The sequence below is a fragment of the Chionomys nivalis genome, chromosome 2 (assembly GCF_950005125.1).
Source record: "Chionomys nivalis chromosome 2, mChiNiv1.1, whole genome shotgun sequence".
NCBI lineage: Eukaryota > Metazoa > Chordata > Mammalia > Rodentia > Cricetidae > Chionomys > Chionomys nivalis.
Genome location: NC_080087.1, coordinates 54,818,993 through 54,846,452, shown reverse-complemented (window position 1 = coordinate 54,846,452; position 27,460 = coordinate 54,818,993). Strand labels below are relative to the sequence as shown.

The following is a 27,460-nucleotide window of genomic DNA, read 5'->3' as shown; positions in this document are numbered from 1 at the left end:
TCTTTTAAACAGTGGAATGACAGAGTTCAGATTAGGGTAGGCTGAGAAATGAATACAAAGTAAATAAGTAGAGCTGTTAAGAGAAATCTTGTAAAAAGCAAGCTGGCTTTAAAGAGGAAGAAAAATTTGGCCTGAGATATAAGGTCAAGGGAAATTTTGGCTGCTTCTATATTTAAAGGTGGGAAAGAGGCTGGGGATATACTTCTGCAGTGGAGTGTATGTACAGACCTTGGGTTTGAGAATCAGAACTGGGAAAATCAAAAATCAAAAAGGTGGTGACTTGGGCATGTGTAAAAAAGCCAATGGTAAAAATCCAGTTCAGAAGCAGGTAAGGCTTCTCAGTGGTTGGTCTATTTTATCCAGAAGGTAGAGAGATACAATGTAGTTCACAGTAGAAAGAAGAAAACATTTCCATCTGTTGATTCCCTAAAGCATGATGAGTCAAAAATCATCTTCCATTTCCTGAGCTACAATTTCAATTACAAGAGTATAATTTTTATCATATAGTCTAATGTTTCATCTCTACTTCTGAAGCATATGTAGCCTTTCCACTATTTATACACTTACCAATTGATAAAGGGCTAAGGCCAGTTACTTCAGGAAGCTTCTCTAGAAATTTTCTCTGCATAACTGGTGTACTATGAAGGCAAAGTGGATCACATTTCCCAGCTCTTGCTCTAGCATTAATTGGAGAGATCATTTGAGACTCCCGAGGCTCACTGCAGGGACTTTTTGGGGTACTATCTTTTGTTGGCTTTAAGAAGTTCTCAGCAGCTAGGGAACATAGTTCCTCTATCGGTGATGAGTGTCTATCATCTCCATTTAATGCTTTGAAATCTGGGGATGTTGCCTGTTGCCAAGGTGGAATACCTGGAGAATCAGGGGAGCTGCAACTAACATAACAATTATCATCATCTTCATTTTCCTCAGGAACAGCTGCAGAGGTGAGTGGTGGTAGTGTCTGACTGACACTTACAATCTGATCACATCTTGTAGTTGTTGCTTGAAAGGCAATGTGAGCCTTAGTAACTTCTTCCTTGGTGTGTGCTGTAGTAGGAAGTGTATGCGGGCATGCATCCATCTGTGAAGACACTGCAGGTGTATCAGCTGGATTAACTAAAGGACTGATGTTTTCAGATTTTATCACTCCAGTTAACTCAGTTTTAGAGAGTTTCTTTGAACGTTCATATTCTTCTTTGGCTTGAAGCCATGCTTGGACCAGTTGTCGACTTGGGGCATATTTGCAAGGCATAATTACAATTTTTTTATCTTCTACCGTCTTATGGCTATTACTTGACCCTTTATTGACAACTGCTTGGCCATTACGGAGAGGGGAGCCTGGTCTGGGACTCTGAGTCATTGCTGAGAACGCTGTTTTCCACAGGCGCAGTCCTTCCAAGGAAAAGTCTCCTTCAAATTCAACCAGGTCATTTGGAAGTCGAGTTTCCACCATGAGAAGCCGTCCACCAATCTCCCTATAAATACATTTTTAGAACATATGTTTTTGTCTCAAGAAACAATTACCCAAATAAGTTCCTACCTAACAGATTTAGAGTCCCTTTTGGCATCTCAAATATGACAATTTCTTTTTCCACTTATCCCAACTGTAGACAAAACACTCTACCTTCAGATTCAATATGCTTTTCTTCACTGGCATATAATTACAAAGTTAATTTCTTTGAAAGGCATCATCACCACAAAAGAAAGAAGGTATTTGTTGTTTCAATTTAGTGTCCCATGAAACTTTTTCTTTGGAGATGACACAAACTCATCAAAATCCTTTCCATTGGTCTTTTCTTGTATGTGTTTGGGTATGTTTTTATATGAGTGAGTTAACATATGTGGACGGCAGAGGATGATATTACATACCTTCCTTAGTTGCTCTCCACCTAAGTTTTGGAGACAGCAACTCAAACTAAACTTTAAGCTCATCACTCTGATTAGCTGGATGGCCAATGAGCTCCAGGGATCTGTGTGCCTGCACCTACCGAGTGCTAGGGTTATGGACAGGCGCCATCATGTCCAGATTTCATGTGTGCACTAGGAGTCCAAACTCAGGTCCCTGTGCTTATGCAGCAGGCACTTTATCACCTGGTTCTCCTCCCAGGCACTCATTGTTAATTTTAAGCAATATTCTACTCTCACCATACACAGATAAAAACAATAGAGTAACTTGTCTTTTATTTCTCTAAAGCCTCTTTCTCTATCTCCTAGTACTTATACCGTTGTATTTTTAAAATTCTCTCAATATTAAAAAAAAAAGCAAGCATTTGTTGGTGGTATACTATGAGGTTTTGGGTTCAATGTTCAGTATCAAACAAAATCCCATCTCCACAGCTCAGGGAAACAACTATAATTCTGTTCTGTCATGTATTTGAGTTTATAAACACAAGAACTTTGGAATTGGCAGAACACAAAATGAACAGCCTAAATTCCACTAATGTTTAAACTCATGTGTATATAAGGAGAATCAGTAACTGAAAGATAAATTGGTTTAATTTGCGGGGTGTGTGTACATGTGAACATGGTTGTCAGAGGACAAACTTTTGAATGTTCTTCCTCAGGTGCTGGCCTCTCTCCTTCACGGATCTGAAATTCACCAAGTAGGATGGGCTGGCTGTTCAGCAAGCCTCAGGTTCTCCCTGGACCACCTCTATAGAGATTTAGGATCACAAGTACATGCCATCAGTCCTCTTTTGTTTTTGTTCTTTTAAACAAACACCACCCCCACATAAGTCTAGATTACCGGATTTATGTCCTCAAGCACTTTACCAACTGATTCATCTCCAAAGCCCCAAACTCTTGGATTAGGTCATGTACTCTGTTAGCTCTTGTTAGTTATGTGCTACCTTAGTGTTGAGAGTCTAGAGAACTATCCAATGACTGCTACATAAAACAGTACAATGACTACCACTTCACTCTTTGTTGTATGCATCTTCCCTGAAAATCTTTAATGAAAGAAAAAATAAGGAGAAATCACACCTTAGTAACTATAAAAAGCTAATAGCACTATCAACAAGACTAAAGATGTTGAAATCAAATGAAAAGTAGTTTAAAACAGACATATCCAAAACTAATGTTCATTTACTATCATAAAAGAACTTATGTGTCCCCAAAGGTCCATGCATTAGAGGCTTGGTCCTTTGGGACTCTGAGAGTTGCCAGAAACTTTAAGGTGGGACTTATTGAGAGAGGTCTTTAGATTATAGACACTGGTCTCTTCTTTTTGGTCCTAACTATCTAGTGAGAAGTTTGGCTCTGCCAAACGTGCCTATTTTGATGCGCTATTGCCAACAGACCCAAGTCATAAGTTGAACATGGACTGGAATCTCTGAAACTGTGAGTCCAAGTGAATCTCTTCTCCTTATAAACTGGGTAGCATACAACATTTTTCACAGTGACAGAAAGCAGATGAATACATTTATTAAAACAAAACAAAACATTTAAAGAAACAATTTTTTTTAACAAAAAAGTCCAAAAGCTTAATTTTGGTTTGGTGAGATGGTTCTACAGGTAAAAGCAGTGGTCACCAAGTCTAACAACCTAAGTTTGATCCTTGGGGCCCACAAGGCAAAAGGTAGGAATTGAGTCCCATAAGACCTCCATACTTGTGATATGCACACAGATACATACACATACACCAAAAAAAAAAAAAGTACATAAAAAAGCTTAACAATTAAAACTTTCATTTATGGGTTAAAACTCAGTGGCAGTGTTTGCCTATGATATGAGGTCCTAGGTTCAGTTCCCAGAACTGAATTCACACATTCTCTCTCTCTCTCTCTCTCTCTCTCTCTCTCTCTCTCTCTCTCTCTCTCTCTCCCTCCCTCCCTCCCTCCCTCCCTCCCTACCTCTCTCTCTCTCTCTCACACACACACACACACACACAGTCTCTCTCACCCTGTCCCTCCCTTCTTTTCTCCTCCTGTAATACTTTGAGGTACTTAGACATTCTTTTAAATTCTGTATCATGTCAAAGTGAGCCTCTGCTCCTCTAATGATGATACGAGTTAAGTACTAGTAAACTAAAGCCCAAGAATCATCAACTTAATTTGTCTAGGTGCAGTTTTCTACTTCGTTTGTGAATGTTCTTAATCAATGTAAAATTACAAGTAATTTTTCATTGTTCTTAAAAACGCAGTATCACAAAAAAATGCAGTATCACAGAGAGAAAACTAGCAATCAGTTATGAAATGTTACAAAATAAAAACTGTTCAAAGTGACCCAAGGAGAAACAAATGAATTTTGATTACCTGGGCTTTTCTGGCACATCAGAAGGATTACTGCAAAATGGTTCCTGATAAATAGCTTCTGAAAGATCATGATCCAACAAAGTTGCCACAATTTCTTCCCTACTTGGTGGGGACATAAGTGGTTTCAGAATGTGAGCAGTTCGAGGAGTAAAACTGCCGCTTTTAGACTGCAAGGGAGAGCTGGTAGACCTTGGTGAACTATCAGGAGTTGGTGTCAATACATCATTGTTTCTTGAAACATACAATTCTAAATCTTCAGAAGCTGCATCCACAAGTTCCCCATCAGGGGAGGAAAGTATGGTTGTAAAAGAGGTATTAACCGAGTCAAGAGACTGTTCCATTTCTTTTCTGTTGTGACCTTGAATCCAGTCTGAACTGCTTGCCTGTGGAAGACTGAGAAATACTTCTTTACTCACTGAACTCCTATTCAGTCTGGATTTCTCATTTAGACAACTCTCTGACTGTTGGACACAGAAAGACTCCATGATTGCATTAGAACGAGATGCCAGAGGATGAAAGCTATTTTTCCACTGGCTGTGCCGATGACTTTCATTGTTATCTATAGACGCTTTCTCAAAAAGTTCAGGGTTCAAAGTACTGGATCTAATCCATGGGCTTGAATCAGAGACATGATGCTTCTCCTCACTACAACTCTGTTTGTCATGACTTAAAAGCTCGTTCTTTTCTATAGCTTGTCCTGGGAAAAGATCCTGAACAGCATCACTCAGAAACTTCTGAGGCAAATTCTGATCAGCTGGAACAAACTGACTACCAGAGTAAAAGCTACAAAACCCAGTCTGGCCAATCGTGTTAATATCAAAATTATAATTATGTTCAGGAGATAAGCTATCTTCAAGTGAATAACAACTTTCAAAACCTGGATCTGAAAAAAGGATGGGACTATCATCTGACAGGGAATTATCCACCTGGCCAGAGGTCTGCAGATTTAGAGGGTCCACTTTTAGACATCTGGGGGTTTGCTCCTTAGGTTTCGTTCTTCTGGGAGTCCGAGGTTTTCTTGGAGATGTCACTGATCGTGTTCGTTTACTTGTTTTCTTATGCTCAACGGGAACAGAAATACTCTTATCTGTCTGATTACTAGATGTTGAATCTTGTACAACATTTGCACTTTGTGCTTTCTGCTGCCTTTTTTGTAACAATTCTTTTAGAACAGCTAGACCAGATTGTCCTTCACCAAATACTGAAGGTGTTGACACATTTTGATTTTTACACTGAGACAGTGCTTTGGTTTGTGAAACTGCTTCTGACAGTGACCTCTGTTTTACCCTTTCAGGCTTAAAATTTGACATATCTAAAATAAAGCTCCTCTGTTTCTGCTCCCATGCTATTTGTTTGATGGGACTTCTCAAAGAGGTTACAAAACAATTAGGTATCTGGCTTTCCTCAGAAGCTGCATTTCCTGGAGAACAAGTTTTTTCACTATGTTTTGACTGTTCTGACATGCACACAGTCTGTTGCTGACTGTCCTTACAGTGCAAAAAATTGGGGGCACAGACCTGTTCTGGCTTTGATTCTAAAGAACTGCGGTACTCATTTAACTTTCCAATAGATGACACACAGTTTTTCTGTATATTTGCAGTCTCATCTGTCTTTGGAGACAATACACCTGAAGAGATCTGTGTACTTTGTGCTACCTGAGACAAATGGTTGGAGAGGTCAAATATGCTTTTCTGAATCAAGGTTGATTCCTTTCGAGTAAACATAGCATTTTGAGACCTCTGAATATTAATTTTTGAGATTCCAGGTCCTAGGGAACTATAAACTGATGAATGTAAATCATCTCGTGAACTGGGGAATGTTTGCAAATCCACAGACTTCTTGCTTTCTAAGAAAGAGGAAAAGCAGTTAGACAACTTCTGCTGTGTACTAAGTCCAGTAGGTTGGCAAGTAGAAAGTGGATGATCCACAGCAGGGCCTGTTTGTGACATCTCTTTCTGTTTAAAAAGTGCTTGAGTGCCAGAGCTACTTGTGAGCTCAGGCACGTTCTGGTGGTTGAGCGTAAGCTTTGCTTCAGCCTCAGACTGTGGTTTTATCTTTTCATCTGTAGGTGCTATGTGCTTTCTGGATGTACCTTTCTCAATTGTTCTTTGTTTCTGTTTTGCTCTTGGTTTCTTTTTACCATCATCTCCCAGTTTATTTGTCTGATTTCGTTTGTTTCTTTTTTTAGTAACTACAGAGGGACTCGCAAGTCTTGCTTTTGACTTCTTAACCTGTGCTCTTGCTCGACTAGTTTTTCCTACCCGAGAATTAGCAGTCTTGGTGTTATATGCATTAGGACCCTTAAAAAGCATTGTTTCTTTTTCTGCAGCAGCCAGAATTTCTTCAGCTCTTGGGTCTGTGGGAGACCAGCAGCGAGGAGGAGATGAATTGATAGGACTTGTGCTTCTCTCAGAAAGAAAACCTAGCTTTGACATAACATCACTATAATTTAAGTCACAGTCTTCGGTTTCAGCAATGTAAGATGGTGAGGGAGGAGAAAGAATAGCATGTGTCCGTCTTTTTCTGAAAGATAAAGTTCTTTTAATGTTTTCACTATTTGCTCTTTGTTGCTTACCAGTTTTTTTCTTAGCAGACTTATGTTTTGACTTCCTTCTGTGACTTTTCTTTGGTGCTAGTGGATAAATGGGATATTTGGTTGCAGGGGAGTCAGGAACTTTTGGCCAAAAATCCTTCAAAGGTGCAAGCTTCTTATACAGTTCCATTTTTTCCTCAGTTAATATTACTTGTTTTTCTTTAGAATCTATTTTACTTAGCTTCACAAGCATATTTTTCCTCCCTCTAAATCTATTGATAATAATATACTTTATAATGACAGGGGGCAGCTTTTTAGACATTTTTCTTCGTTTTCTGGATTTTAGAGTTCCATCTAAATTTTCACCCATTTCCATGGGATGAGGTAGGCTAATTTTTGAGTTCTGTGTTACAAAACTTGACTCACTATCTTCAGTTTCATAATTTACCTTGCGTTTGGCTCTAAGTGTGTATTTATTTCCGTATAGTCCAAAGGACTGATCAGCTTCTAAAGACCCATCTCCAAAATGACAGTCTATAAAATTTTCTGTAGGTGTTTTATTGTCAAATGTTCCATGAGTAGCTTTAATTAAATCACTACTCAATGCATTATCCTTCTCAGAAGCACTGCTGTAAGGATTACTATGCATACAACTGTCTTTTGTGGTTCCAGTATCACTACTTTTAGTAGAAGTTTCCTGATGGCCTATTAATTTCTTTTTATTCAATTTTAACCGGGAAGGTTTGCTGCCAGGTTGTAGTTTGTATGTGACAGGAGATAGTTTCTGTGGTCTACTGAGACAATTAGAAAGAACAACACTGGGAAAAAACATATAATGGGCTGCCTGCTGGCTGAGACTTGGCTTTTCCACTTTATGTTCTTGGAATTCTTCGTATCTGATTTTGAGTTTATTTAGTCCACTCTCATCAGCGATACTATCAAGAGAATTCACCATAGTTCTATTCTCCGCTGAGCACGACAGCATGTCACAACTTTCAGTTAATGAAGAGGGGAATATACTATTAAAAGATGTGCTGTTTCCCTTTTCATTTCCTTCAGAGGACAATTTACTTTTTGAATGACTTAAGTCAGGAAAGTTGAAAGAGTTTTTCCCCAATGTATTCTCACTAGTATGACGGTTCACATGTATGAAAGAGGCATCCTTTTCAAGTCTTCTCATGTTCGTATACTTTCTACTTGGTATTTGTCTTGTAACAGACGGAATATCTTCTTCATAATCAAAAACACTACTTTCACAGGAAGATACCGGCAAAGACTTGTCTTTCTTACAAATCTCTTTATGAGAGTTATCTGAATGCACATTACTGTTCAAAGATCCAGAGCATTTCATGGAGTAAGGACTTTCATTTGTAAAAGTGACCGAACTGTCTCGACCTTTTTCTGTATTGTTTGGTGGTGAAAGGTCTCCAGTGAAATCTTCTTTGTTTAAAACATGGGACGAAAGGGCACTTGTGTGTTTACACTGAAAGGTAATCTTAGCAGAAGATGGGGGTTCCAATGTAGCAGCATCCTTGTGAAAGATGGAAGGTCTTACTGATAGTTTGCTTGTTGCAATCACTGAAGAGTGTGTTCTACAATTTTCATTGTTTAATGGATTGTCTGGAATCAAAGAAAGAAAAGAATTTACTCATTCATAGTGTTAATCTCTTAAGGAAGAATTTAAATTGATTGTACACCTAAAATAGCAATCTGAACAAAGTTTACCCCTCTCATCAAGATTATACAACCGAAACAATCAAGAGACAACATTAGTCATTATTTTAAACATATATTCTTTTGATCAAAAAAAGTTACAGTAGCTTTAAGGAATATGAGAAAACACTATCATTTGTTTCATGAAATAATATGCTATTCTTCATGTTATCTGAAATACAGTTAGCGTATTTCTTAGTTTCCTGTTATATATGAATGATACTGATTAGGGTTTACAAAGCTTCAACAAGCAATTCACAAATATCCTACCCTCTTGAAGATAAGGAATCATATATCTATATTTTTTCAAAAAGAAAAACTCCTGTAGAAAGAAAAAACGTAATTGTATCACTAACAACCTCATATACTTATGCAGGAAATGATTATAGTTTTCAAATAAAATATAATTTTACTTACTAAATAACCAAATGCCTACAATAGATTTGTTTTCTTACCACTATTTTCATCTGCAGTTCCGTCTAACTGAGGTATAGAAAGATTGGCAAAAAGCAAACTATTATCACTCCACTCCATTTCTTCTTCTGAGGATGAATCATCATCTTCAGTTGAGCTTCTATGGGTATTTCTACACAGTGACCTAGAGAATATTAAAAGTCATTGGTGAGTATGACCATTAGAAAAAGATACATCTGGAGCTGCAAAGATGACTCAGGAGTTCAAACACTGGCTGCTCTTGCAGAAGACTCCATTTCAGTCCCAGAACCCACATGGTGACTCACAACTCTAACTCTAGTTTCAGGGGATCTGAACACTCTCTTCTGGTTTCTGTAGGAAATGCATACATGTGATGCACAGACACACATGCAAACATAATGTAAAAGAAAAATAAAAATCTTAAAGAAAAAAGTGCATTTTAGATGCAAATTTTCTGATTATGATAGTAAAACAAAACAAAGGTAAAAATAGCATTTAAAAAAGAAAAACAGATTTATTTTACTTTATTAAAGTATACTGCTATGGGACCTGCAAAGTTATTATAAAGTAGAATTTATAATCTTGCTCATGTGAAGTATAAAGCATCATAATTATTACTTATGGCCATATCTTGGGTTACTCTATCTAGTCATGTTCTTCCTTATAATCTCCCTGCATCCTATCTGTGATAATACATATACATATGTAACAAATGAGAATCAAGTAACTCTTAAGAAGGTAGCATTCTAACATTTTAAAATATTCATAAATTAACCTTTAAACTCTGAAATGAGAAACAAGAATGCAGTGCAATGGGGCACTGACATCAGAACTAGAGAGAAGCAATAGTGGTCAAAAGGAGCTAGAAGACAATATGGTAACTGACTTGATCCTGCAACAGCTATAAAGCAAGGTTACTGAAAATTTTAGGAAAATCTGAGGTTCAGCTAGTTTAAGTTTGATCACATATTTCTACTAGCTTGGAACTTTCATTCCCATCTTGATGCTCAAAATACTTCTTCCCATACCTAGCCTTTTCCCTCTGGCCTCAACTGCCTGAAAACTATTTATTTACCCTTTAAGTCTTTTACAAATCACAATTTGTCATAAAATCACTTTTATGTACTCAAAGAAATATTACACCAGACATGATCTAATTGTTAGTTATTATTACTTATGTTTTTTAAGGCAGGGTTTCTTTGTGTAGCCCTGGCTGACCTGGAATTAGCTCTGTAGACCAGGCTGGTCTCAAACTCGGAGATTTGCCTGTCTTTGCCTCCTAAATACTGGGATGAAAGGCGTGCACCACCACACCTGGCTAGAGTTATTATTAGATTCTAATAATTCTAGTCTAACTTTCTATTTGATATAAAAATCTTATTTTTAATAGTTCTGATAAATATCTGTCTTCATGGTCTTTCTAACAAGGGCTTGCTGTCTCATATAATAACCCTTCAATGATTAGTGACTTCAGTGTAGCTAACTGCCTTTTGATATCACATACAATGAATATTTTCAACTTCCATGCCATATTCATGCTTTATCCTCCTTCATAAGGAACATATATGTCATTTTCTACATGTCAATATTCAATTTATAAATTTTATCACTTCTCCTTTAATTACCTAATTAAACCAAATATCCTCTATTCTAATGTTCTTTAAAAATGACAGTGTTCACAGATCTTTTTAGTTGTCTCCTTTTTCTTTCTCTTTATTTTCTCAGTCTTCTTAAACTGTGGTACATGTGGAAAAACAAAACATTTAATATACAGGATACATTTAACAAATTCCTTTCTACATTTCTACTATTCGATTTCTCTCAAATATGGTTATGAAATGTTTGAGTCTCGCTCAGAGGCTGATTAGAGAACCACAACACGTAGGTGATGGCTAATCTCGGTCGCCAACCTGACTGACTCTGGATCAATTGAAATGTGTATCTCTGGGCATTCCTGGGAAGAACTTTCCAGACCAGATTATCTGAAGCAGGCAGTACCACCCTAAATGTGGGCAGCACATTCTGGTCGCAACCTAGATAAAAAGGCATGGAAAAAGGAAACTTGCTTTCTGTCTGCTTGCCCTCACTCTATCCTGTTGCTGTGGCATTCCTTCAACAGTATCAGGGGAAAAAAAAAAAAACTTCTTTGGAATTCCAGTGTAAACTGAAGAACAGCAGCTCTCCAGGAATCTTCCTGGCACAACAGATTGGGCCTGCTGAGACATTAGTCTCGTATACTGAACAACTACCAGATTCTTGGCTTCTCCACTGTAAAATGGTTGTTGGTATGCATCCCGTAAAACAATCTCATGGATACCCTTTTATATTATATATTATATATAGCCATTATAAATATATATTCCTTCTACCAGTTCTGTTCTGCTGTGGAACAATCCTTTTTTTAACACTAGGATCACGTATTACTCTCATTGGTTAATAAAAGCTGAAAGGCCAGGGCAGTAGCTGGGTAGGAAAATAGATGGGAAAGCCAAACTAAGAATGATAGGAAGGAGGGCAGAGTCGGGAGAGACACCAGCCAGCCACCCAGGAAACAAGACATGCTAGAGAAGAAGTAAAGCCAAGAGCCATGTGACAATAAATAGATTAATAGGAACGGGTTAATTTAAATATAAGAGTTGGCTAATAACAAGTCTGAGCTATCTGCCAAGAATTTATCAGCTTGCACTGTTCCTTTAGAAAACCCTGGCTAGTACATCAGCTTTTTGTTTTGTTTTGTTTTGAGCCAGGGTCTTACACTGTAACCCTGGCAGGCCTGGAACTTACTATGTAGATCAGGATGGCTCTAACTTACAGAGAGCCACTTGCCTTTGCCTCATGAGTTCTGGGGTTAAAGGCATGCAGCATCATATCCAGTTCTTACTGACCTTAAAAGTAAACCATAACAACAGTGTTTGCTTCTTTCTGAGACTATTTATCTGAGGTAAGGTGTAATATGTAGCCTTTGCTGGTATTAAAGGCATGTGTGAATAGGACAGCTATTTGCTTATGTTTAGTATTTAATTCACTCAGTCTAATCAGACCTGAAAGTCACCTCTTATTTTTAAGCTGACACTGCATACTGCTATTCAGACCCATTCACAGTTACTAATTACTCATTTCAAGTTCAGTGGTTTAGGGGGAGCTTCAGTTTTACCCATTGGTTCCTCAGATGTGTCAATACTGTACACAAAACTGATGGTTTAAAATGTAGCAGATTATTTTGCTGGGAATATTAAATATATGCTACACAAAAAGTCATTATTTAGAAGGGATTTTAAAAGTCAATTTCACAAGGCATTTTACAGTATCAATAACAACATAATTTTCTACAAAAGTACAGCAAAGTGACAAAAAGTATTTATTATAGTAACTGAAATAATTTTTTTTTTTAAATCACCTCTTTTTGGCACAATGTTCTTCAATATCATTGTCCCATCTCTGGGACATCACCAAACTAAGCTCCATTTCCTCCTTTTCAATCTGTGGTGCATTTTCTTCATCATCACTATTTTGGGGATTTTGAGAGTCTCCAAAGGACTGACATGGTAAAGGCATCCTATTCTTTTCTCCTTGATATCCATCACTTTCCAAACCAGCAAGAAGATGTACCAGTGCTTCATCAGGACTACTGTTCACTATAAAACAAGTAAATTAATCACCAACAAATAGCTTAAAATTTCTAAATGATCTAATAATTGACATCAATTATGAAATAACACAATAGATGCTGACACATACTAAAGAGAATGTAATTAGTGCAAAGGATCAAGTGTTGATGACATAACCTTCCTGTCAAAATGAGCTCCTTAGACCATCTGAATGAGAAGAATTAGTGACCTTATTAAAAAGAAAATTCTCGCGCTCTCTCTGTCTGCCCTTCTGGAGAGGCAGCTTCTGCCTCTTTCTTTCTCTTCTCCCTCCTTCTCCCCTTTCCCCCACCTATCCTCCCCCTCCCCCTCCATAACCCACTAAATAAACTCTATACCCCAGCTCAAATAAAAAAAAGAAAAGAAGAAAATTCTCAGATTCCATCTCACATCTATTAGATGAGAACTTCTGAGGTAGGACCCAGGGACTGATGTTTCTGAAGAGTTGTCCAAGTGTACTTGGGTATGGACAAGCACTAAAAAATATGGCCATAAGTGTTCAGAGTAAAGCATGTTCAAATCAATGCTAGCTAATTAAGTGTAATAAGATATATATGTAAACATCTTATCCTACACTTAAACTTTACACACAGGATAGTCAAATACAATCTAGTTGAGATACATAAAGTTTTTAAAAAGTTCATAGCTCATTTTTTATGAAGTCATACCACATATACTAAGATTCCTAAAGTTAAAAACTCACACAGTATCAAGGGTTAACAAGGCTGTGATAAAACTGGAATCTTCATCTAGGGCTGCACAGGGTGTAAAATGTTCTTAATTTCTGGCACACATCTAAAATCCTTGTAATCTTTAGGCCGGGTGGTGGTGGTGCACACCTTTAATCCCAGCACTCGGGAGGCAGAGACAGGCGGATCTCTGTGAGTTCGAGGCCAGCCTGGTCTACAAGAGCTAGTTCCAGGACAGGAACCAAAAGCTACGGAGAAACCCTGTCTCGAAAATAAAAAAAAAAAAAAATTCTTGTAATCTTTAAAGTGTGCCTTTTAATATGCTAAATATATCAGGATGGGTGTTTGCAACCAGAAGGAGAAAGGCAGGATTAGAGCTGACTTCTGTCTCATCCTCCAGCCCTCAGGGTAGAACAGAGTAGCTGACGGATGAGTTACTCACTCTTGGTCAATTAGTCTTGCCTACATAATGAAACATCCACAAAACCCAAATACTGCACATTTCCTTTAATTTGTGGTTCCCAGATTATAGACAAATACATATAATCATATGTGTGTGTGTGCGTGCGTGCGTGTGTATGCGTGTGTGTGTGTATATATATAATTTGAAAGTAGAAGTAAAACTGTCTAAATAAACTAAAGACTTACAGGAGGAAGGGTGAGGTGAGGAGTTAGGAGGGATGAGGGAGAATATGCCCAATATACAATATATACATTTTGAAAAGTTTAAATAAATAAATAACAAACAAAAAAGGGTGGGGCGTGTAAAACCTCAAAACACAAAAGGACTGAATTTTGAGAGTTTCTAGATAGACAATAAATACATGAGAGTTCCTGGAGCCTGGCACAGAGGAATAGGACATAGACATTCTGTGCCTCTTCTTTTGTCCCTCGCTATACCCACTGGTTCTGGCTGTTTTTGGTAACCTTTCTAAGACTCTTTATAAGTCAGTAATAAATCTGATTGCCCTAGTTTGGTGATCTCAATAAAATTAATTGAGCCTGGCAAAGGGTAGGCAGCCCTTATCCATGGAATCTGTTATAGTCTCCAAATAGATAAGGATTAAAACTGAATTGAATTAGAGAACACCCAAGTGTCATCCATTCCAGAACTGACTGCTTGCTAGATATGTGGGAAAAAATGCTTAGACATCCAGTCACAAACATGTTCTGTTTCGATTGTTAGGGTTAGGAATACAGGAGAAACTGAGTTTATATTCCCCTTATATCCATACTACATGACCCAACATGTGTATGTAAGAAATTCACTACCACATGTATGTACAAGAAAACTGAAAATATTTATATGTTATTTTCACTTTTTACTTCCAATGACTGAGTCAGCTTATATAACAATGGGTTTCATTATGTCATTTAGATATGTGCACATCACTTCGCTATACTCCAGTTACTGTTTCCTTCTCTTTTCTGCTACTCTCAGTGCCCTCATCCATCAACTGGCTCACTTTCTGCTTTCATGGTCTATAGATATATTAGATATATTCACTTTTTCTCCTGTGTGTGTGTGTGTGTGTGTAGGAGTCTGTGCATGTGCAAGTAGAAGCCTAAGGTTGATGTTGGGAATCTTTCTCAATTTCTTTTCTACATTAGCTTTTGTGGAAATATCTTCCCATTGCAGTTATTTATAAAACAGGATACCAAGAATATGTAAATAATTAAAATAAATGCTAAAAAAGAAATCAGTCAATAACTAGGTAAAGGAATTAGTTCACAAAAGGAGAAATGCAAATGTCCACTAAATATATAAAAATATATTGAAGCAGGACTTTTTAAAAAACAGAATCTATGTAGTCCTGGAATTCACTATGTAGATCAGGTTGGCCTCGAACTCATACCTGCTGGGATTAGGGGCATGGGCCACCAGGCTAGGCTGAGGCAGTACTCTTAATCAAACCCAGAGCTCACTGATAAGGCTAGCCTCATTAGCCAGCTTACTCCTCAGATCCATCCTCTTTGCCTTCATAGGAAAGAATTACAAGTGGAGTGCCATGATCACCCAGCACTTACATAAGTTCTGGGGGTTTGAATGCCACACCTCTTGCTTGCATGGCAAGAACTTTAACTCTAAATTTATTTAAAAACATTTGTTTGTCTGATTTTAAGGGCATGGGCCAGTCTTTTGCCTGCATGTATCTCTACACCAAAAGAGGAGGGTAGAAGTAGGGTTGACCTGGGACAGTAATTAAAGGCAAGTTGTCATTTGGATGCTAGGAATAAACCTGGGTCCTCTGGAAGAGCAGTCAATGCTCTTAACTGCAGTCATCTCTCCTCCATCTAATAACTTAGTTCTTTATGGCTCAAAAAGTACTGTTATGCATCTAAACCACATTCTTTCTCTATTTGATTATCTGTTGGTGGACATTAGACTGGTTTGATATCTCAGTCATTGTGACTCAGTACTCAGGATGCACCGGCAGCAGTTATCCAGGAGAGATCCGGCTTGTGTTTTAAGGACCCTCTGCACTATTTTCCATGGTGACTGCACTAGCTTATATTCCCACTCAGAGTGTGCAATAATACTGTTTCTATCTTACATTCACAGCAGTATGTCTGTTCTTTCTCTATGTCACTGGTATATGAGCTCAGGGCTTCTCACATGCCAGGGGCAACTCTCTACCTTGAGCTACATCTCTTTTCTCTTCTTCCCTTTCTTAGACAGAGCCTGTCACCATGCCAGGCCTGGCACTTGCTCTCCTCCTGCCTCAGGCTCCTCAGTGGGCCCAACATTTGTCTGTTTCCTTGATGACAGAAGTTCTGCCTGTGGTGAGATGGAATCTTAATGTAATTTTAATTTGCATTTATTTGCCTGATGGCTAAGAATGTTGAACATTTTCCCCATATACTTATTGGCCATTTACATTTTTCTTTTGAGAACTGACTCAAAAGTTACTACTTCTTATAGATTTATTTTTATTTATGTGCCTAAGTGTTAGCATACACACTTGTATGTGCACCACAGGCATGTTTGGTGTTCATGGTCAGGATAGAATGCTGCATACCTTGTATAGGGAGCTGCCATGTGAGTGTTGGAAACTGAACTTGGGAAGATATAAGAGCAGTAAGCACTCTTGACCGCTGAGCCATCTCTCCAGTGCCCCCCTACTTTAACATTTAATTATTTATGTTCTTTATATACTCTAGGTTATCAATATCCTATCAGATATATGGCTAGCAATGGAGATATTTTCACAAAAGCTTATTATTCCTAAATAAACATGTCATAATATTTATAATATCCCCAAATTGGAAATAACCTAAATATACATCAGCTGACAAAATATATTATGATGTAAATGATAAAATATTGCTGATCAAGAAAAAAGGAATGACAGTTATACCATGGTTGAACTTTGAAAAAGTTATGATAATTGAAAGCAGCCAGATCCAGGAAAATATTTGAATGATTTCATTTATATTAAATGTTCTAGTTAGGTAAGCCTAGCAAAAGAGAGTGTTTGCCCAAGGGCTAAAAAGAAGTAATTGTTGCTAATGAGTACATGGATTTTCAGGGGATGATAATAATGTTCTGAAATTGGGTAATAGTACAGGTTGCACAATTATAATAATGCACCTTTAAATAAATTTTTAAAATGACATTAAAACAGGTCCGTCCTTCCCCAGTCTATTACACAGCCCTTCTTTCTATAGAATGAGGCAACAAGGTAACATAACCTCCATTTACTAAAACACCAAGCTTTATGTTTTCTTTGTTGATGTTTAGGAATTTGGCCCAGGGACTGGAGAAATGGCTCAGAGGTTAAAAGTACATAATTCTCTTGCAAAGAGCCTGAGTTTGGTTCCTAGTACCTTGTTTAGGCAGCTTACAATACCTGTCTGCATCAGGGAATCTGATGCCCTCTTCTGGACAACATGGACACACCCCCATCCTCCAACAGACACACGTCAGTCATGTTAACAAATGTAATATAAAATGAAAATAATTGCTTAAAGTTGTTTTGACAATGATCTACTTCTTAAACTGAAATATACAATTATTTCCCTTTTTCTGCTTCATTCTTATAGAGATCAGATAACATTTAAACTGCTAGAATTGTAAGGAAAGGTGGAGTCATATCTGTTCCGGGTACAACACATTTGGCTAACGGTGAATTAAGGATCTACCACTCACACTCCTTTCTCAATTTCTTAAATTCTATGTTCTCTCTTAACTTTTGCTTAACAACATTTGATATATGTGTTAATTTATTCAAATAGAGAAATATATGAGATTACAACCTCAAATTAAAGCAGTAATGTGTTCATAGAACAATTTCTTTTAAAAATTTGATTTAAAAGCTAAAAAGTTCCTTATCCAAAAGATTTTTAAAATGAGTATACACAATAATTTTTGGATTGCTCACAACCAGTAAGTTTATGTTCTACCTAAATAAAAATGTAGAGGGCATTAGATGTAGCTGAGATCATACTGGTTCTATAAAAATTTTTAAAGGGAAGCAAAGAAGCGTCATAATATTGATGAAACCAAGCAAAATAAGAAGCATACTGTATAAATGGTTTCTGATGATTAAAAGGCATTTAAGGTGCTACTATAACACTCAGAAATAATGGTCATATGCTACACTACTTAAAATTCAGTGGCTTGAATGTAAATTTCCTAGTAGTACAGCAAACCATTCATGGTTTTATTAATATGCTTCATGTGGAGTATTATTATTATTATTATTATTTTAAAAAAAAAAAAAGAGTAACTGGGAGCTGGGGAGATGGTTCAGTAGTTAAAGTGCTTACACCGCAAGTATAAGGACCAGAGTTCAGATCCCCAGAAACCCATATAAAAACTGGTGGGCAGAGCAACCCACCTGTAATTCTTGCCCTGGAAGAGGTTAACAGGGAGTTCCCCTTTGGGTTTGACAGACTCTGCCTCAGTGAATAATGTTGAAGAGTGTTTAAGGATGGTTCCTGACATAGTCGTGAGGACTCCAGATGCATGCACACAGACATGCCTGCTTATCCCTACATATGTAAATACATGTACATATATATTCATACTACACACACAGAAAATAAAAGAATAAAGAGAATAAATTTTTTTTTGCTCCTAAAGCAACATGTTTACACCCAATGTAGAGTTACAAAAGGCTTTCTTTCACAGCTGTTTTGTTTTTTTTTTAAGGAAAAACTATGCAGAAAACACATTACTGGATTTAATGTGATGCTTAATTTCTATATTCAGTATTACTAAACTAAAATGTTTACTTTTTTGAATCAAAGGGAAAATAAAAAACAGAAACCCACTTTGATTAAAACATGATAAATTTACTTACTGAAAGTTGGTGTCTCACTCAGTCTTTGAGTCAAAGGCTGAAAAGTCTGACTATTTTCCATGAGGTTCAAAATAGCTTCTTCATTAATAAGTGCCTCTTCTACTTTATGTCTAGTGCTACCTTAAGATGACAAAGAATACAAACTGCATTGAGACAATGACTGAAGTTCTAAAAGTTAGCAGTTTACACAATAGATTTTATATAAGTTATGGAATATTACAGTATAATTCTACTTTAAAATTGTGAAATGTTAGTGAAATATATAAAAATGCAATATAAACTTAATAAAAAAAAGTCAGTGACTTAATGGGAAATGAGCAAAGAACATAAAAATCAATTATTAGATGAAGAAATCCACATGGCCTTCAATTTGCTTCAACTCATGGTCATCAGAAAATGAAGGTTAAAATAAGGAAATGCATTTCAAAGAACCACAATAGCACAATTTCTTTTGTTGTATTTCATTTGTATCTATTATTTAGCACATTCAAATGTTATCTAGGGTCCTCCTGCCTAAAAACACTACATATGAAACAAAGTGACTCATCATAAAAACCTTCATTATCTCTTACATACCAATTGTATACAAACTATATTCTTGCATGCATCCTACCATCCAGCTACACACATGTGTTCTGTCGAGAAAATCTGGCACAAAGTCATTAAGAAGGCAGATATAGCCCTGGGAAAAAGTGAAAATGATCTAATATTTGTAGAGAAACAGAGAAGTATTAAAGCAAAATATCTGTCAGTGGCTAAAATAAATAAAGAGTAATAAATTTCAATTAAGATGTTGACATAAAAAGATGATAATCACTATTAGTAATGAAGGAAATAATTAAGCCTCAGTAAGATAGCATTTATTTTCTGTAGAACAGTTAAAGAGATAATATCAAGTGTTAAATAAATAAAAAACACTAAATCACAGGAAGTCTTACGTAATATTGGTAGGAATGCAAAACAGTCCACCCAACATGGAAAACAACTCGATATTTCATTTAAAAACTAGACACAGATTTATCAATGCTCTATAAATTCCACTCACTGGTATCTACTGAAAAGAAATGAAAACATGTTCATACAAAGACATGTTTAATCTAATCATTGCTTTAAATTTTACCCCTTCTTCAAAGGCAATATTTATAATAAAGCTTATTTCGCAATTGGTTCATTTGCTACAATTTCCAATATTTTATAATTCTTCCCATGACATTTACTTTGAATTTCATATTTTATTGTTCATAGCAACATTACTTTTATCAATAAAAAGTGAAAGCAACTGAAATATCTACCAACTAATAACAGATTAATAAGTACAACATTTTATAATAAAAGGAATGAAATATTGATAATTATCATAGCACAGACAAACCCTGGAAGGGTTTGCTAAGTGAAAAAAAACTGTATTGTATGATTTCATTTATTTGACATATCTAGAAATGTAGACAGACAAGAATTTAAGGAAATGGTTACTTGGGAGTTAAAGCCAGGAATGGCCATGACTGCCAATAAGAAAGACTGTACGTTGGTAGAAACTTTCTAAAATTAGAACATACAGAGCAATAATGTACTTAAAATGAGTGAATTTTATGCTCTGTAAGTTATTTGTCAATTATTTGTTTAGAAATGCAAAATTTTGAATGTAAAAGTAAATTGCCTAATCTATGTCAAGAATGACATCATTTGTATAAAATCTGAAATATTAAGCAGCAGCACATATTGTAGACATACATATAAAAAGAGTCACAAAATTTTACATCAAAAGAGTTTATAGCAACTTTGGCATAGTGTTTATCTTTAGAGACATAGAAAGGGTAAAAGAATAGGAAATAATTTTTGCTATATCTATATTTATTTCTTAGGAGAAAACCAACCAAACAAACAAACAGTCAAATATTAACTTAAGTGTCCAATGCAATGATGCTTGTTTTAGTATTTTCTGTTTAATTGAAAACATAAGCAGATAATTTCACCTTTGTTCAAATCTGTGTCTTTGTGGACTTCTATCATATTGGCTGGCGTACACGGAAGCATTTCAGGAGAAAGAATCTCAGAGTGCAATGTTAATTCAGCAGAGAACTCTTGGGATCCATTGCTGTAGTCCACAGATCCTGATAATGTTCTGCTTAATTAAAACATAACTTTTATAATAAACTATATAACAACACAATAAAATTAGCTCTAAAATCTATAACAAATAACACTTACACAGAGAAATCATTCTGTTTGAGAATTTCTTGAAGTCTCTTCTGAAATAGTTTTTCACTTTCTGTTGCTGGCACAAATCTGCAATCTTTAAATTTGAAAAGTGCATTAGATAGCAATGAATGAAATACTTTTCTTTTTTCCTTAAAGGAACTTTGAAAAATCACAGCAATTTCTTATCTTTCTTCTAACTCATATCCCACCACCTAAAAGTAGTCCTGTTACAGAATTATACAAAAGAGAAATGGATGTTATTAACAATAAAATTAAGAACTTATCATTTGAAGTTTTATAGTTATAGCTTAAAACAAAACAGAAAAAAATTGTTCTCTACCCACAATCACATCATATACTTCAAAATTAGAAATTTTCTCCTTTGTAAAATACATTTCAATTTTAAAGGGCATAAAAAGGCACTTAAATTTTATCAAAACATTTTTGGCACTCTAGATATAACAGTAAAATTTAAAAACTTTAATTAGACTTCAGTAGAGACTTACTACAATATTTGTTTTCTGAGTGGTCCTTTACACTTTATCTTTAAAGCTTTGCTGTATTCTGTGGCATGTGAACTCTCAAATTCTTTCAGAATATAGCAACATTTAATAATAAATGAATATTTTTCTTAAATCAAGGTGAGGGTTTATATGACAGTTTCAGAAAACAGTGAGGACCATATTTCATGGCTGACACTTTCAAAGTAGAACAAATCAATGGTGTTTCTAAGCTAAGATCCATGGATTTCAGTATCTTATTTGGAAATAAAGAAGAGAAGAATATACCAGAGGATGAACACAGAACAACAAAGAGTAGCAAAAAGGTAAGGTACACAAAAACCAAAAACACACAAAGAGATAACAACAAAATAACATTTGGAGATAGTTATAAAGATTTATTGGTTGTACAGCAATGATGGTAAGAAGTACAGAAAAATTAAAGGTAATTTAAGAAATAAAATCTAGTGGTAAGAGAAAATTCAATGACTATATTTTTCTACTAAAAATATTTCCTTAAGTCATTAAAGCATTATCAGGCATATACCTTGTGATTCAGGCTGGCTAATTTGAGAACTTTCATTTCTGTTTCTTCGACGTTGCTTTTCATCTTCCCATATAGCCTGGAGCCCAGGGTTTCCACCAATTTGAGCTGCAATCACAATACTACAAGGGTCAAAGTGAAAAATTCTTTCTATAAACCCCCTAAGCTTTAATAAATACCTTTTTGGGATGGGGATACACAGGGATACTCATACTGGCCTGGAACTCATTATATTACTCAGGCCTTCCTGGGACCCATAGAGATTTGCCTGCCTACATCTCCTGAGTGCTAGGATTAAAGGCATACACTACCACGCCCAACAATATTATCTTTTAAGAAAAACATTTACTATATATGGTATAAAGGACAAATTATCCCAACTCGAAATTTATCATGTTGTTTCCTTTCTAGCTTTTTGTCCTATAATGATTGGGGAAAAAAATAAAATATCAAATAAATAAAATTCAAAGATCTGATGAGAGATAAATCTAAAACTTCTCTCCATGACATCTAGCCTGTGTATAAAACAATCAAAGGGCAGAGTATATGAAATTATTTTACGCTGGCTAATGTTATTTAGTGTCACCTAGTTTCATATCTGGGTAAATAAAATCAAGCAGATGGAAATATACAAGAGCAAAATGATTACCCATTGTGATTAAATATAAAATGTTGAACACTTGGCCCCAGGCTGGTGGCTACACTTAAGAAGGGACTGGATTGCGAGGGCAGTCAGTTAATCAATGGAATGATCCGTTCATTTAGAGTTGGATGGACTGTTAGGAGTGGGCACAGTTGGAAGAGTAGCTCCTGAGGAGTGGAAGTGCTACTCTATTATCTTGTCTTGGTCCCTTTCTGTCTGAGTCCTAGCCTACATGAGGTGAATAACTTTGCTCATCATGACCTCCTGCCTTATGCCTGGAAATGATGGCGCCAAATGACCAGAGACAGAAACCTCTGAAACTGAGACACCTAAAGAAGTCTTTCTTTAAGATGGTTTCCCCAGGTATTTTTCTCAATGCAACAGAAAGCTGGCCAACATACCCTCCCATCAGAAACAAAGAGCACACTTGAAATATCTTGTTTTCTTCTTCTATAATATCATACTTCTCCAGTAATGCTTCTACTCTACTTTTGTCATTATGTTTTACAAATAAAAATACATATTAAGAAAAATTGTGTGCGTACCCTCAATGTCCAGCCTGTTTAGGATGTCAGCAGCTACAGCATCCACTTCTAATTCACATGTACTCAGAGGTTCAACACCTTCCAGTAATAAAGAGCTGTAAAGAAATGATATCAATAAATATAGTAACTGTGTCAGCACAAACTCCCCAAATTGTTGTTGTTGCTGCTGGGGATCTGAGATTTCTTATGCAGGTATTTGTGTTTTAGTAGTAATGAGAAAACCTGAGGTTAATAAATGAATTCATAATTATTCATGATACTATGTATATGTAATAAATTAATAACAGGATAAGAAAAACTGGAAGGACAACCTACTAATAACATTGAAAATACAGACTATATATTCTGAATCATATTTTATACATAAGGAATATTAACATTCAGTATGCTGTTCTGGATAAAGGAAACCTTTAAGACAACGGAGGGACAACATAAGGATTCATGAAAAATCATAAATGCATAAAGTAAGTTGCATAGAAGCATTTTCCCCTGCATGATTTTCAGAGAAGAGAAGGTAAGCACACCGAAAGTGGGCCAATTCACTATTCTTCTTGTCCTCGGCTATTTCTGACATGGAGATGCTTTAAAACTTTTCACAACTACTGAAGAGATAACCACATGAATATTCAACGGTGAGTTATTGCCAGCAAAGGTGACAACAGTTTGATTTTATAAGAACTACAACAAGTTCTCACTAATGCCTTTGACTTGAAAACATGGGTTAGTTTGAGATTTTTTGACATTCAGACCCACTAAAAAGAAAATTAGGAAGACACCATGTAACTGTCCATTCCTCTCAGAATGCGCAGAAATCTGGTACAGGTCCTAGTTTGCCTGTTCCAAATGCAAGATCTCATGCGAGAACAGATTCTAAATGAAGAATGAAAGATCAATAACTTTACCTGAAAGTAGAGGATGCAGATTTTATTAACATTATATTGGATGTTATTTTAAATGTTTTTTTTTTCATTTTAAAGATTTACTTATTATGTATACAGTGTTCTGTCCGCACATAAGCCTGAAGGCCAGACAAGGGCACCAGATCTCATTACAGATGGTTGTGAGCCATCATGTGGTGGGTGGGAATTAAACTCAGGACCTCTAAAAGAGCAGCCAGTGCTCTAAACCACTGAGCCATCTCTCTAGCCCCTATTTTAAATGTTTTAAGAAAAACTTTAGGAAACTTTCACTTTCTATTGTCTCTTCCTAAGGTGGACATAAGACATTATTAATTTGTCACGGCTGTTGGTATAGCTCAACGGCAGAAAGCCTGCCTGGGATGCCTGAGGTCCGGCCTGATCATTAACAGTACCCTCACACTACAAAACAGAAAGTAATTTGTTAAAACACACATACCTACCTTTGCACTATTCCTACAGAAAGGCATAGTAAAGCTAGCTTAACTTTACCTTTCAGAAAAAAAAAAAAAAACAAAAAACAATTCGCAAAGTAGAATGGCCTCTCTATTCATTGTTTTCTTAATACAGAGTAAAAAATAAAGTCAATGAATACTAGCGGCCCACCCCATTCTTCACACTCATTAATACACAAATCTGCTACCAAGAAAAGAAAAAAATCAGCTGGGAAATAGCTCAGTCAGTAAACTTTTTGCCATACAAACATGAAAATGATGGTCAGTTCTCCAATATCCATGTGAGAAACTGGGTCTAACACCCTTACTCTGTAATTCTATCCCTAAGAGAGGAGAGAGGAAGTTCCATAGGAACGCTATTCTACCCAAGTGTTCCAGGTTCAGTGAAAACTTCAAAGAAATAAGGTGGAAAGTAACTACAGAAGATACCTGACCATGACCTCTGGACTCCATACATATATATTAAACAAACAAACAAACACATACCATAAAACAAAAAAAAAACACACAAAAAACCAAAAACAGAAAACAAACAAACAAAAAAACAGAAACAGCAAAAAACAATCCCACGAAGATCAGTGAGTTAGGGAGATGGTTCTGAAGGGTGCTTGCAGGCAGGTCTAAAGACCTAAATTTGACCCCAAGATCTCACATGGTAGAACGAAAGAAGCAACTTGAGATTTGTCTTATGACCCCTACACTTCTCTAATAACACATATATGTGCATGCATGTCTGTGCGTGTACACACACACAACACCATATTAAATAAACTAATTAATATAGTTCAAAATAATAAACATGCCTGGCGGTGGTGGTGCACACCTTTAATCCCAGCACTTGGGAGGCAGAGGCAGGCGGATCTCTGTGAGTTCGAGGCCAGCCTGGTCTACAAGAGCTAGTTCCAGGAGAGGATCCAAAGCTACAAAGAAACCCTGTCTTGAAAAACCAAATAATAATAATAATAAACATAAATTTAAAAGAATAAAACAAGGCTAGCAAGATAACTCACTGGGTAAAAAAAACACTTGCTAACAAACCTGATGACATGAGTTCTATACCCAGGACTTATATGGTAAAAAAAGAAAACTGACTCCCCAAAATTGTCCTCTGATCTCTGTGCATGTGTTCATATACATAATAGATAAAAAAAATGAAAGTTTAAACCCTTTTGAAAACTGAGTGACACGCATGCAGTTAAAAAGACGAAAACTATAACCATGTTGCCAGTAACACAGTGACCAATAAGAGGCTCAAGAAAGCTTGAGCAATATTATGTAGGACAAAAAAAGAAATCCCTTAACTTTATACAGAAAAGCTACTGACTAATAACTTAGAAGGGTAGTGATGACATGTCTGCTTTATGGTAGGAAAATCTAAGCATTTGGAATTTGCTATAACTTTAACAATAAGTATCATCAGCAAAACAGTAAAAGAAACAAGTTGTATTTTGTCATGTCTTTATTTCCATAGCTCCTCAATATTTAGAATCTAAAGGGTTATTTAATTTTAAAACATGTCACTTCAATTTTAAATTGCCATTTTATAATAACTGCGTTTTTAACTTGATAACTTACAAGACCTCAAATTAGACTGCATGATGAAGACTAATACTGACAAGAAATATAACATAATATTATATGGAATATAAATAGATTCCATTTATTAATTAGGTAATAACTATGTATGTTTCCATGATCTGTTTTTTATTTATTTTATTTATAATGTCACAGTGAATTTTACATTATGTGTTTTATATTGTGCAGGTGTGTACGTCATCACATGGAGAGGTCAGATGACAATCTGTAGGAATCTGTTCTCTCCTACCATGTAGGTTCAGGGATCAAACTCAGATCATCAGATTTGGCAGCCATTTTGCTGCTCCCACCACCGTGAGGTGTTCTTTAACCTGTGAACCCATGTTATATACCAATTCTGAGACTTGCTTTTATAATAAATGTTTAAAAGACCCAATGTAGTAAAAGGTTAAGTTTTAACTATAATAACCAACAGTAACTGATCACAGTCAGAACACACATAAACTTTCCCTTCTTTGACATCATTGGCTAACCTTGGTATTTCATCTTCGTCCCACCTAAACAAAGTACCCGCAGCAGAATTTCCTGATAACTGCTCCTTTAATGATCCAGTTGCATGTGATGTATCACCTAGAAAAAAGGCAAATTTAAATAAATCATATTTTCAAACTTTTTATTTTATCCAATAAATTCATCCACCTATTTATTTATTATTGGAGACAGGATCTCATAACATAGCTGTGGTTGACCTAGAACTCATTTTGTAGAAGAGAATAGTCTCAAATTTACAGACCTGGCAGACTCTGCATATATCAGAAAGCTTATAATTTGTACAAAATAGTTCTCTTTGTAAAATAATTTACAAATCATGCAGAGTACCTAAACATTGTATCTTAAAGATTCACTGATATGCAGGATTACATATGCACAGCTGAATGCAGTAATTCCAAACTAAGAGTAGGAAAAAGTGTTTACAATGAATTAGAGTAACAAACAGTTACAAAATGACACAGTATAACAAAAGTATATACCTAAATGTTCAGGTAAATATAATTAACATCTCATTAAAAATAAAGAAATGTACTTTTTAGAGTTCAAATTGCTAAATCAAAGAGATCTGAGAAAACGCCACAAAAATCAACAAAATGACAAGAATTAATATATACCTTTCAATAGCAAGTCTGACTATTAAAGGTGTTAATTCCTCAGTAAAAAGACACAGACTAACAGACTGGATTAGAAAACAGGATCTATCTTTTGCTGCTTCAAAGAAACACACCTCACCAATAAAGACAGATATCATCACCTTCTGTGCCTGAGAATTGGAGTGTGGAGCAAGCCACTAGTTAGCCATAGTGGCCAGGAAGACACACACACCTCACAGCACTCGGGAGGCAGAGGCAGATGGATCTCTGTTAGTTCAAGGCCACCTTGGGCTACACTAAATTGATCCAGTCTCAAAGAGAAACTGAGCCAGGTAGTGATGGTTCATATCTTTATTTCCAGTACTTGGGAGTCACATGCCTTTAATCCCAACACTATGAA

The 27,460-nt window shown here is 36.0% G+C and overlaps 1 protein-coding gene across 5 annotated transcripts in view; it reads right to left on the bottom strand.

Moving 5' to 3' along the window:
• The window catches only part of Rev3l (REV3 like, DNA directed polymerase zeta catalytic subunit), a 136,580-nt gene that overhangs the window by 48,030 nt on the left and 61,090 nt on the right, over nt 1-27,460 (bottom strand). For 4 of the 5 annotated variants that reach the window (XM_057762652.1, XM_057762656.1, XM_057762654.1 and 1 more), the window contains 10 exons: nt 26,449-26,545; nt 23,008-23,102; nt 21,823-21,927; nt 20,785-20,869; nt 20,550-20,701; nt 18,577-18,696; nt 12,332-12,569; nt 8,955-9,097; nt 4,254-8,406; nt 568-1,475 (listed from right to left, as the gene is read on the bottom strand). In XM_057762652.1, coding sequence (XP_057618635.1) covers nt 568-1,475; nt 4,254-8,406; nt 8,955-9,097; nt 12,332-12,569; nt 18,577-18,696; nt 20,550-20,701; nt 20,785-20,869; nt 21,823-21,927; nt 23,008-23,102; nt 26,449-26,545 — 6,096 coding nt within the window. The remainder of the gene's footprint in view (nt 1-567; nt 1,476-4,253; nt 8,407-8,954; nt 9,098-12,331; nt 12,570-18,576; nt 18,697-20,549; nt 20,702-20,784; nt 20,870-21,822; nt 21,928-23,007; nt 23,103-26,448; nt 26,546-27,460) is intronic. The other variant, XM_057762653.1, reaches the window with a different exon arrangement.